The 12,698-nt window shown below is 53.7% G+C and overlaps 1 protein-coding gene across 4 annotated transcripts in view; it reads left to right on the top strand.

Annotated features, from left to right (window-relative positions):
• MROH7 (maestro heat like repeat family member 7) overlaps positions 1 to 8,232 on the top strand; it is a 47,606-nt gene extending 39,374 nt beyond the window's left edge. For all 4 annotated transcript variants that reach the window (XM_069477978.1, XM_069477977.1, XM_069477979.1 and 1 more), the window contains 6 exons: positions 599 to 778; positions 1,067 to 1,222; positions 1,529 to 1,651; positions 4,948 to 5,050; positions 7,171 to 7,233; positions 7,779 to 8,232. In XM_069477978.1, coding sequence (XP_069334079.1) covers positions 599 to 778; positions 1,067 to 1,222; positions 1,529 to 1,651; positions 4,948 to 5,050; positions 7,171 to 7,233; positions 7,779 to 8,023 — 870 coding nt within the window. In that variant the 3' untranslated portion in view covers positions 8,024 to 8,232. The remainder of the gene's footprint in view (positions 1 to 598; positions 779 to 1,066; positions 1,223 to 1,528; positions 1,652 to 4,947; positions 5,051 to 7,170; positions 7,234 to 7,778) is intronic.
• Positions 8,233 to 12,698: the final 4,466 nt, after the last annotated feature.

Genomic DNA, 12,698 nt, shown 5'->3' on the forward strand with positions numbered 1-12,698 from the left:
ACTTCTGGGCTCAAGGGATCCTCCTGCCTCAGCCTCCTGAGTAGCTGGGACTACAGGTGCTTGCCAGCATGGCTGGCTAATTTTTGTTTCTATTTTTAGTTGCTTTGCTAATTTTTTCTATTTTTAATAGAGACTCTTGCTCAGGCTGGTCTTGAACTCCTGACCTCAAGTGATGCTCCTGTCTTGGCCTATCAGAGTGCTAGGATTACAGGCATGAGCCACCCATGCCTGGTCCTTCATTAGCATTTTAAAAAGGGCTTTCTTTTCTCTACCAGGCACTGTTGCAGCTCATGATATACCTGGGATGGAGGGCAGGATGTAGACTCAGAAAGCTAACTAACAACGCAGGGTTGTCATGCCAAGCAAAGGGGTAGACAGCAAAGGGCCTCAGGGCTCTAGGGCAGGAAGGAGCCAATGAAGCCAAAGAGGGCTTCAGAGAGCAGCGAGAGCTCGGCTGAGGGCATCCAGGCAGGGGGATGGATAAGCAGAGGCCTGGGAGTGGGGATTGGCACCAGGTTCATTTCAGTGAATCAGAGGCGGGGCTTCCAACTTGCTAGCCCGGGGTGGAGCCCCCATCCCAAATGCTCCTGCCCCGCAGCTGGCCAAGGTGCAGACCCTCCTGCCGTCCATGGTGAAGGGCCTGCAGGGCCTGGACGGGATGCTGGTGGTGGAAGCACTCCACAATCTCAAGACCATCTTCAAGGGGCAGGACCGGAAGTTGGTGGACAGCTCGGTCTACGTGGAGATTCTGCAGGTCCTGCTGCCGCACTTCAGTGACGTGAGGAATCCACAGAGTGTCGGGGGAAGGGACCCCATCTCCCCACAGAGGGTTATCTTATTGCAACTGGTCCACAAAGAGAGGGCATATTACTTTTACTGGTCCCAGCAGAGGCGGGATTTTTCTACTTGCCACTAAGGCTGCTTTTAGGTTAGAGGGGCCCTGGCTGGGAAGGGTGGAGAAAGCCCCAGACCTAGGCTGGAGTGAGGGGAGTGCTGGCCCCACATCTAACCCCACTGGGTGGGCTCCTGGAGGAGGGAGCCCCCCTGAGCCTCTGGTTTTCCCCAGTCACGAGAGGACGTGCGCTCCTCCTCCATCAGCCTGTACAGGAAGGTGGTCCAGAAGCTTCGGTCCCCACGCACCAAGGCCATGGAGGAGCAGCTAGTCAGCACCCTGGTGCCACTGCTGCTGACCATGCAGGAGGGCAATGCCAAGGTGGGCCAGGTACGTGTGGCACTGGACCCTCTGCCCTCCCCTCCCCTCGGGCGCTGCAGCTGCGCCTGCCTTCACAGGAAGCACGCCAGATTGGCAATCAGCCCTCAGGGGCAGTTACCCATGTCTGGCCACGCCTGTTTTCCAAAGTCACCATGTCCCGACTCCTCCTTAAAACAGCCAATGTCACTTGTATGCTTTCAATATACAGCAATTTTTCAAAATCCAGTTTTCACACAGTTTTTTTTTTTTTCTGGAATATGTTCTAGCTGTCCTGGAATTCCACAGCTCTGATATTGTCTTCCTATTGGTCCCCAGATATGTGTGAAGACCCTGTTCCAATGTTCTTGCTTCATGGCTTGGGAGTTGCCGAAAAGAGCTTATAGCCGGAAGCCCTGGGACAGCCAGCAGCAGACAGTGGCCAAAATTTGCAAGTTCCTTGTGAGTGCTCCTAGAGACCACAGTGGTTCCCTGCACGTGCGTTGGAGGTGGGGAGTTCCGTCCCTCTCTCTTCCTTCCTTTTACACCAGCATCCTGCCTGACAGTTTCCATGACTGCCTGCAAGCTGTTGGCTCCGATGTTCATCTCCATCTCTGACTTCTCTGCCCACCTCTACTGTTCCCTGTGGCTTACTGGACACTTTCCCTGATGAGCCACAGGCTCTTTGGGTTCAGCATGTCTCTTTTGAACTTACGGCCTTCCTTTTCAGTTCTCCGTCCCTCTAGATCCCCAAAGCAGAAACCTAGAATCGTCCAGCACTTCTCATCTCCCTCACTCTCCATATCTGATCACTATTAAATATCCCAAATATCTGAGTCTGCTTTTCCCGCCACAGCCCCACTGTCATTGCCCTTAATTCAGTTCACGGATTTCCCTCAGATAAGCCATCGGTCCAGCCACCCAGGTGGTCTCCAGCCTTTAATCTCACCCCTTCCAACCCATTCCCCACCCAGGCCACCAGAGTGGTCTTGTTAAAACACGAGTCTGTCTACATTATGTTCCTGCCTAAAGGGCTCCATTGGCTCCCTTTTCTATAACGTCAGTCCCCAGGGTGAACTCCCTGTGACATCAGCCTCCCGAGATGTGCCCCACGGGGGAGAAAGTTCCAAAACAAGTAAGTTTGGGAAATACTGCACTGTCATTTTCCTCTTGGAGATTTGCAATGACATCAGCACATTACAGGCTCTGAGACGTTCTGTGCTGAGGAAATGTGTTCGTGGTTGCTTACTTCATGGTTTCCCAAACTTCTTTGGCCACAGAACCCCCTTTCTATTTTTTTTTTTTTTTTTTTGAGACAGAGTGTCGCTTTGTTGCCCAGGCTAGAGTGAGTGCCGTGGCGTCAGCCTAGCTCACAGCAACCTCAAACGCCTGGGCTTAAGCAATCCTACTGCCTCAGCCTCCCGAGTAGCTGGGACTACAGGCATGCGCCACCATGCCCGGCTAATTTTTTTTTTTCTATATATATTTTAGTTGGCCAGATAATTTCTTTCTATTTTTAGTAGAGACGAGGTCTCGCTCATTGCTCAGGCTGGTCTCGAACTCCTGACCTTGAGCGATCCACCCGCCTCGGCCTCCCAGAGTGCTAGGATTACAGGCGTGAGCCACCGCGCCCGGCCAGAACCCCCTTTCTAGGTGATACCTGTGAACACGGTGAGGCAGGACTGAGCCACACACACTGGGAAGCGCCCCACTGCAGGGTGCAGCCCAGCCCTCTGCACGGCGTTTGGGAAGCTTTGCCATCTGGTCCCAATCTATTAATATAGTACCTTCCCACTGCCATGGGCAGGATGAGATCGTCTTGCAGGAGGTCTATAGGGGAGCACCCCTGTCCTCGACTCCTGTGGAAGGGAGGGGTGGGAGCAGGAGTGGCAGGGGGGAAGTCGAGCCGCAGTGTACCTTCAGCAGAGGTCTCTGCCAAATGGGGCTGGGGTCAGGTCTTTACTCCCCTGCGTTCATCTGTCACTGGGTGTCCGCCACCCTAGGAAGGGACTCCACCTTGGGCCAGAGCTGGGGGAATAAATCCTTCTGTGTGAACGGAGATGTGGGTGGGGTGTCCGGCACCCCCCACACCAATCTAACATAAATACACAGAGCAGCAGATTGTCACAGGATTGACACTGTTAGCAGTAACGCTCAAAGCCTCTGCAGTCCAGGTCTAATATTGTTATCATCACTTTACAGAGAGGAACAGAGGTCTGGAGTCAGTGTTTGGGCAGTGGCTGATTCAGATGCCTCCAGTGGCCAGTGACTGGGCAGATAATCATGAGTGACATGGAAACACTAGGCCTGAGCAATCGGGAGAGCCCAGGCCCTGCTGAAGGCCGGAGTGGAGAACTCCAGCTCAACATGCGGGCCCCTTGTGACAGGTCCTCTGCTTTCCCAAGAAAAGCTAGAATCCTACATTTTTATAAGACTGATTAGCAATCAATTTAGCTTCTTTAGAACACCATGCTGGTCACTGATCTGCAGGTTACTGAGGCTTGTGGCTGTCAGCCTGTGACCTCTGTATTAGACCCCTCTGGTTTCTCGGTTTCTTCTTTGCTCTCTAGGATGTCAAAAGCTCTGCTCATATGAAGGTTGACCTTAGCTTTAAGAAGGGGTCAGTGACCTATTCCTTCATTTGTTCACTCATTCATCTAACATTTTTGGGCACCTGCTCCAAGCCAGGCCCTGTCCAGGGTGCTGGGGACTCCGAGTAAAGCTGCCCCTTCTCCTAGGGGAGCTGTAGATACAGCGGTGGAGACAGGTATAAATAATCACAACACAATGTCATGGACGCCACGACAAAGGATATGCAAGATGCTGCAGAAACATCGAGGGTGGTGGGATGAGCTCTGCCCGAGGGCCGTGGAAGGCTTCGGGGAGGAAGTGCCATCTGAGCTGAGGCTCAAGGGACTAGAGGGAGTGTATCAGTGAAGAAGAGAGGGAAGGGCACCTGAAATAGGAGCAATCCCTTGTTCAAGGCACAGATCTGGGATAGCTGGGCCGTGTCCTGGGACTGGCGCATGGTGTGCATGGCGGGTGGCGGCAGTGGTGGGAGTTGAGACTGGGGAGGAAGGTTAGACCCAGACATGATCATGATGGCTTTGCATGCCAGGCCTGGGAGCCCAGCCCTTGCCATCGCAGGGGTTGCTAACAGGGGAGCGATCATATCAGATTTCTCTTACCTCCCTCAGCAGCCCCTTCACTGGACGGCTGCCTCCCAGTGGCTACTTACCACACCCATCCTGACTACCACTGTCAGACTATTTTGCCCAAAATGCTGCTTTCTCACTGCCCTATGAAGAATGGGCGCTGGCTTCCTATTTTCCAGTGCACGAGTAAGCCCCGTTCCTGCCTGGCTTTTAAGAGCTTTTAAGACCCCCTAACTCTCCAGTTTTTCCCCATTGCTCTACAATTTGAATCCTTCACCCTGGTTAGACCTGTATCCTTACCAACATGTCCCTCGCACGTCCATTCCCATCTCCAGCTAGACCTGCGTTTTAGGACTCTCCCTCCAGCTACAGCAGGGGGATGGATTGGAAGCAGAGACACCCAGGCAGGAAGACCGTTGAAGTGGCTGTTGCTGTCAGCTAAAAGAATTTGGGGCCTGGCCTCTGGGGGACTCAGGAGGAGGGTCGGTTAGCAGAGATGTTTAGGAGGCAGGGCCAGGGTCACCATTCCTAGCTTCAAGAGGGATGAATGGGTAATTAGTCCCTTTGAGGGCCTAGCACTTTGGGGGTTTCTCTTTGTCCCAGGTGAACACCTACCGAGACCATGCCTTCACATTCCTCAGCCAGAGCCTGGAGTACGCCAAGAAGCCACGGGCCTCCCTCCGGAAGTCCTCGGTCATGTTCATAGGTAACCTGCCCTAGCACAACTAGTCTTGCTGCCGGGGCTCTGCCTGCTCTCCATTTTGCTTCCTCCCAGGCTGCCAGCCCTTCCAGCACCTGGGTGGATGCCTCCCCTTGGGTGCAAGACGTGGCCAGCAGACAGCCAGGGTGCAAATTGGAATGTCCTTCCCCACTCTAAGATCATGGCTTAGGAAGTGGGCCACAGGCTGGATTCAGCCTGAAGTCTTTGCAGGGCACGACCTTGGCAACCATACGCAGCAGAACTGCTGCTCCCCACTGGAGTACAGCCTGAGCTCAAGCCCAGCAGGAGCCTGGGCAAATCCCCTGTCGACCGTGGCAGGAGGGGCCATGCAACACAGTAGAAGGAGTCACGTAGGATCTCAGCTCCATGATCTTATCTGTGTGTGATCCCAACTGAGTCATTTATTCCCACTGAGTCTCAGTTTCCTCATCTGTAAGATGGGAACCAACTTCTGTTTCACAGACTGGATGAGAATGTTTTTTGAAAGGTGAGGCCTGGCATGTGAAGGTCCCCAACGTTAGTCACCTGCATTCTATTCCCCACAATTCCAACCTCTGCCTTTCTGGAAAAAAACACATAGCAGATTCCCCACTGCCCAGAATCCCCCCACAGGAGCCTTCTGACGGCATGCTGGGCACGTCTCCTCCCAGCCACTCACCCCGCCCCAAATGACCACATACCTTCCCCAAGGACCAGGAAACCTTGTAAAGAGGCTTGGAGATGATACCATTTGTAAGGTGACGGTTCTTTTAGTACCTTTCCCCGACTCATCTGCTGTTTTTCATCCATCCAGTAACCCACCCGCCCATCCAGTGGTTTGATCCTCTACTCTGTGTCAGGCATGATGCTTTGGCTGGAAAAACAAAGAACCCTTCAGGAGGGGGTGGGGTGGAGGCTGTGGCTGTTGGCATGGTCCATGTTGGGACACAGGAGCACCTCCCAGGACTGGGGGCACCATCAGAATGTGGGGAGCAGCTTCTCACATGGAGTGACATCTATTCCCTACATGTTGACTTCCTTAAATCTTGCTCCAAATCGATCACCTCTAAAATCATTAGTGTTTAGCACCCGGGAATCTTCTCTGTGCCGGGGTCTGTGCTGGGGAAACGAAGCTGAGTGGAGCCTGGATCTGCCTGTAGACAGGTCCCAGCACAGTGCAGTGACTCCCAGCCCCTTTGGGGTTATGAGCCTTCTGTGAGAATTCTGAAGATGGTGGTGAACACTTTCCCTAGGGTTCAAAAATGCAGACAATTTTGCATGTGACTTTAGGGTCCTCAGAGGCTGCCCCTCCCCCTCGTCCCCCAGTGGATCTAAGGTGAAGAAACTTCTGGTCTGGCAGGACATGAAGATTCATAAATCACAAGTAAAATACAACACAGTATATACAGAGAAAAGCTCTCAGATGCTCTGGGAACCCAGAGAAACACCTAACCTAGCTTGGGGGCAGGGGCAGGAAGGACTTCCTGAGGGAGCCACTTGTTAAATTGACTATTCAAGGACAGAAAGGAATTAGCCAGGTAAAGGAGTGAGGAAAAGGCCTTTTGAGAGGTCTAGCCTATTCAAGGACCTGCAGGTACCACGTGAGCCTGGCACGGGCGGGGAGCAGGGGAGGACCGAGTAATGTTGCCGAGGAGTCACTGGGAACAGATTCTTGACCCAGCACAGCTGAGTCTCGGCCTCTCCAGGGGCCCCACTGCAGCCGTGCCTGACAGGTGCAAGGTGCTCCGGGTCCTGCATGTTATTGCTGCTCAAACTCCCTGCAGAGGTGGGCAGCAGAGGCAGCACTTCCCTGTGTCACAGATGAGGGAACTAAGGCCAAGCCTGGGCAAGAGGCTAGCCCAGGGCTGCACTGGCAGAGTCAGCTGTAGCCCAGATCCTGCCCCCATCTTGGGGACATCTCTGCCCACTGGACCAGCCATCTCTCCCAGGGCCCCTTTTGGGGAATCTGCCCCAGAGGCCAAATGAAGTTCTCCCTTTGTGTCCTCATTTATGGGGCTGGAGGACGGTGGGGACAGCTTCTCTGAGAAGGTCTGGTCCCAGAGTGGGATGTAGTGGGGTCAGAGTCAGGAGAAGGATGCACTCTCAACTCTTGGATTATGCTCAAGGGTCCCTGGTCCCCTGCATGGAGAGCATAATGACAGAGGATCGTCTGAATGAAGTGAAAGCTGGTAAGTTATGCGCTGGGCTGGTGAGATTTCAGGGGTTATGAAGAATGAGTAGGATCACAGGGGTAACAGGGACAGGGAAGGGGTGTGTCCAAGGCAAGGCTTTTCAGCTCGGTTCAGTTGTGCTCGTCTTTATCCAGGGTGAACAGTGTTAGGAACCGTGGGGTTAGCAAGAGACAGAACTCACAGCCCCACCTGGGAGGAACTTACAAGCTCATTAAGAAAATGAGACCAAAATTTAGTTCAGGGCAAGTAGTTCAGACTCTTAAGTGGGTGGTGGAGGGGGGGGAGGTTCATTTTGTAACTGGGGAGCTGAAGGAAGCATTAAAGGAGGCTGAGGGAGTCCAAGAAAGCTTCCTGGAGGAGGCAGTTTTGATTCGGGCTTTGAAAGATGTGAACAACTGGAAGGGCTGGGAGGAAGGGAGGTGAGGGGATTCTGAGAAGAGGGTGCCTAAAGCAAGGCATGGAGGTGGGAAGGAAGGGTGAGATTTGAGACCCACACGGGGACCTGGTCTTAACACGTGGCCTCTCCCTGCCCCATGACCCAGCTCTGGAAAACTTGAGACATGACCCAGAAGCATCAGTGTGCATCTACGCAGCCCAGGCCCAGGACCACATCCTGGCCAGCTGCTGGCGGAACTCCTGGCCGCTGCCACACGGGGACCCATGGGTGTGCGACCCGGCCGCCACACACCGCTGGAGCCCCAGCTGTGAGCACCTGCCCACTTCCCACCAGCGGCGTTCCTGGATCATGCAGGCACTGGGCTCCTGGAAGATGTCCTCGAAGCAGTGATGTCCCCGAGCCCCCAGCCATCCTCAGGGTGGCTAAGCCCCAGCCACACTCACCATAAATGCCATGTGGCTCACCTCTCCACCCTGAGCTTTTCCTCATGGGACGTGCCCTGGGCTCTGGAGCAGCCGTCACTCTGTACAACAAGCTGTGAGAGGAGCATGGACTTCATTTGTTGACTCAGTGAACATTTACTGATACACACAGGCTGTTTTGTCCACGTTGAATAAATGGGGAAACTGAGGCTCAGAGAGGTGAAATGGCTTGCCCAAGGCCACACAGTAAGTCTGCTGGACGTTTCAGTTTCCCTTCCCCACATTACAAGAACAAAAGGAAATGATGATTTGGGTGGCCCTTCAGGGAAGGAAAGGAGAGGGAAAGAAGAGACACCCTTCCCAACCCCCCTGCCCACAACATCATGCATATCCTGAACACTGACTGATCTCTGGGTCCCACCCTTGGGACTTTGCTCAGTTATTGGCCACCACTGATACTAGCAATAGTTACTGAGCACCTAATTCAGACCAGGCCTGCTCTGGGTGCCAGGGATACACACATGAATGAGACCCAGTCCCAGACCCTGAGCAGTTCACAGTTGGATGCAGTGGTTCTCAACCAGCGGTGATTTTGACCCCCAGGGAATACTTAACATGTCTGCAGACATTTCTGGTTGTTGCAACTTGGGGGAGGGCATGTTATTATCATTTAACAGGTAGAGCCCAGTGGTACTGCTCAACACCCTACAATACAGAGGACAGCCCCCACAACAAAGAATTATCCATCCTAAATTGTCAAAAGTGCCAAGGTTGAGGAACTTCGGCCTAATGGAAGTATCAGAAGCATATAAAGACACCAACAGCACAGCAGGCCAGCATGTGGGCTGTGGAGTCCAGAGGAAGTACATGAAGTACATGGCCAGCTGGGGTTTGGGGTGTCAGAGGAGGCTTCCTAGAGAAGAGACCCCCCTCAGGGGATTTGGAAAGATGACCACATGGTGAGAATGGAAGGGAACAGGGCACAGGGGATCAAGGACCAACTGCAGATATGTTGTCGTGCAATGGAGCCTAGAGGTGGGAAGGGTGCTAAGCAGGGGAGAGATGTAGGCAGATGTCTGCTTTAGAAAACTCCCTCTTCGTGGGGATACAGGAACCCCCAGGCACGGCTGTTGGGACAGTAGATTGGTGCAGCTATTCTGGACAGGAATCTGTCACTACTCCATCATATTAACTTTATGCATACCCATGAGCCAGCAGTTCCACTCACGGGCACGCATCTTGGGGGAATGTTCCGCGGATCCGTACAGAGAGATAGATGAGGAAGTCTATTGCTGTTCTTTGCAGGGTTGGGAAGAGGAGGCAGGCTGGGCTTCCATCCCTGGGGAGAGAATGTTGCTGTGGAGCCCCGTGCAATGGTTAGAGATGGGGGTACATGCAGCACCACACTTAGGACCCAAAACCCATTGCTGAGTGAAAAAAGTATATAGAGTATGCACAAAAGCATCCACATTTTGCAAGAACACTTACAAACTGAAAAGACACATTAAAACACACTAGAATGATTGAGTAGGGTGGGGGGTGAGGAGGGCTCTGGGGTACAGAAGGGAAGAAATGGAAAGAGAAGCAGAAGAAAGCTCACTCTGCAGTGGGGCGAAAGGGCTGGGTGGTGGGTGTGCAGGAGCACAGACAGGGAGACCTGGCCAGACGTGCTGAGGGAATGGTGGCCAGGCTGCGCAGTGTAGAATGGAGACCTGCGGGACAGTGAGGAAGGGGAATTTCAGAACCTTGTGGTTGACAGGTTGGAGGAGGGAGAGGGAGGTGTTGGGGATGGCACCCGGGTTGCTGGGTGGATGACTGAGCTAATGGGCCCCACATTGAGTGGTGAGCCCAGGACCAGGAGCAGGTCTGGGGTGCAGGGGAGGAGTTCAGTCTGGACATGGTGAGCTTGAGGGACTGTGCAACAGCTAGTGGAGACAGACATGTGGTTGGCTGCTGCGATGGTCTGAATGTTTGCATCCCCTAAAATTCATTTGTTGAAATCCTAACCCCCAGGGTGATGGTGTGGGAGGTGGGGCCTTTGAGAGGTGATTAGGGATTAGGGAATAGGTTCAGTGCTCCTATAAGAGAGCTCCCTCACCCCTTTCACCATGTGAGGACACAGTGAAAAGACGGCATCTATGACCAGGAAGCAGACCTCCCAGACACTGAATCTGCCAGGCCCTGATCCTGGACGTCCCAGCCTCCACATTTCTGTGAGAAATAAATGTGTGTTGTTTATGAACCACAAAGTCTACGGTGTTCCGTGCAGCAGCCTGATGGACTGAGACAGCTGCATGGGACGGAACTCAGGAGAGCGGTCTGAGAGGGAGACAGATTTAGGATTCATCTGCATACAGTGGGTGGGGTGCGACTCCCCTGGGAGAGTGTGTAGAGTGGGAAGAGACACAAGCCTCAGAAGCACCTACTTTAAGATCCTGCTGGGGATGAAGAACCCATGAAATTGACCATACAATCCAAAAAGTGGTAAACGGAGGCCTTGGGGATTCTGGGCCTGAGTGAGATCAGGAAATACGGGTGTTCCATTTGCACAACCCTTCCCATTGCCAAGAATGCTCACAAATACTGCCTCCTTTGAGTCTCACAGAAGCCCTGTGGATTGTGAGGAAAGCAGACTGGTTTTCTTGCCCATATTCTACAGATAAGGACACAGCTTAAAGAGGGATGGCCTTGCCCAAAGGCACACAAGGGATCTCATGGAAATGTGGGTCCCAAAGGTCTCCCGACTCCCATGGCCAAGCCCTTTCCACCCAGAGACACTGCTGCTTTCATTGGCCAGAGGCCAGGTCTGGGGTGGCCCTGACAAATGGCAACTGCTGTATTCCAGGTCTGGGTGCCTTGGAGCACTGCAGAGGCTGATTGGCTCAGTTATTGGCCAAGGTCCCTAAGTAATCTTGAGTTGCAGGGTTCACAGAGCACTGAGCAAGTCAGTTCTTTGTTGTTACCCCCAAAATGGGTTTGTACTTCACAATGTTCTTAAAGGATTCAAATGGAAAACAATGGAAGCAGAAAGACTCTGTAGGCTGTGTACTCAAGAAGGGGAAAGATGATGAACAGGAGAATAAGGGTCAGGGAGCAGGGTTGGAAGAGGAAGTGGGGAAATGGAGGTTGGAATTTGGAGGAAAGGGAGCACCTGGACTGGGAGGTCTGCTGGGAGTGGGAGAATCAGAAGGGAAAAGACAGAGTCCTGGCACTCGAAGGCTCAAGGTCCCTCAGGCATCATTCTTAGCTCTGTAGTCTTCCTCATCCCCATATCAAAAAATGACCAAGCTGCCAGCTCCAGTGCTGGGCTCCAGCTCTCTTCTCCCTTGGTGTCTCACCAGCAGCCCCCCTGAGCCCCATCAATCCTTCACCTGGCATTCCAGGCAGGCCTTCCTAAGACAAACATGCTCCTAACCTCTCTCCCCTTAGGTCATTTCAGTGGCTCCTGTCCTCAGCAAGATAAAGGCCAATGGGGCAGGCAGGCCTTCTGGCTCCCCGACACCTTGCTGGCCACACCTCTTAACTCTTACAGTACCCAGCACAACAGGCTGGTGCACACCTCCATGCCTCTGCACATGGGCTCCCCTGCCTAAAATGCCCAGCTTCCCTCCAGGCCTCTGTCCATCTGCAGAGACCCTCCTCAGCTCTGCATCACCTTCTATGTGGAATCTTTCTGAATCCCGCCCCTCTGTGCCTCCACTGAGCAGACCTGTGACCCAACTCAGGTTTAGATCAGTCTGCTTCCTGTCTGCTCTTTGTTCTAGACCAGGCTAGGAGCTCCCCAAGGCTGTAGCACTGGTGCGGGGTCCTGCAGCATTTTGCTGGGGAATAGGGTGGCTGCAGGAAGCCACAGTTGCTGGGTGACCGAGCCTGCTGCACCTGGACTGGAGACCCTGTTTCCAGCGCAGCCACGGGGGTTACTGAGGTGGCTACGTTCAGAAATAGGGGTCACATCAGTCACTTGTTTCCTCAAAACTCTCCAAAAGGCCCATCCCATTCTGAGGAAAAGCCAAGTCCTCACAACCACAGCCCCTTTATCCCTCCCACCTTGTCATCTATTCGCCCCCTTCCTCTCACCTGGCCAGCCACACTGGCGTCCTTGCTGTCCCACGGCATGGCCCTGCTTCCGCCTCTGGGCTTCTGCCTGTTCCCCGTCTGGGGAAGAGCACTCCCTCCCAGGCCTCTTGCGTTTGTGTTTGGAAGCCTGCCCACCCTGTTTAAAACTGTCCCCACAGCTCTTGCTACGACCTTACAAACTCTTGTAATTCATCTGTTCAGTGTCTCTCTCCCACCACCTTAGCAACTCCTAAAGAGCCGGGATTTTATCTGCTTTGTCCACCATCGTATACACGGAGACTAGACCAGGCCAGGAACACAGAAGGAGCTTAGTATGTGTTGACGAGCTAACAAATGAGGGAACGAAGTGTGGGTTTTGTGGGGTTTGGGTTTATCCACTACCCCAAAAGCATTTGGGGCGGGCGGGGCTGAGGCTCCGCCAAAGGCCGTCTGGGGCGGGTGGGCGGGGCGGCGCTTGTCCGGGGGAGGGTGGGGCCGGCTGGCCACGCCCCCAGACCGGCGGAACCCGAGGCGCGCGGCCGGGAGCAGCACGGAAGATTGAGGGAAGGACGCCCGCGCCGCCGGAA

Source organism: Eulemur rufifrons, chromosome 8 (assembly GCF_041146395.1).
Source record: "Eulemur rufifrons isolate Redbay chromosome 8, OSU_ERuf_1, whole genome shotgun sequence".
Taxonomy (NCBI): Eukaryota; Metazoa; Chordata; class Mammalia; order Primates; family Lemuridae; genus Eulemur; species Eulemur rufifrons.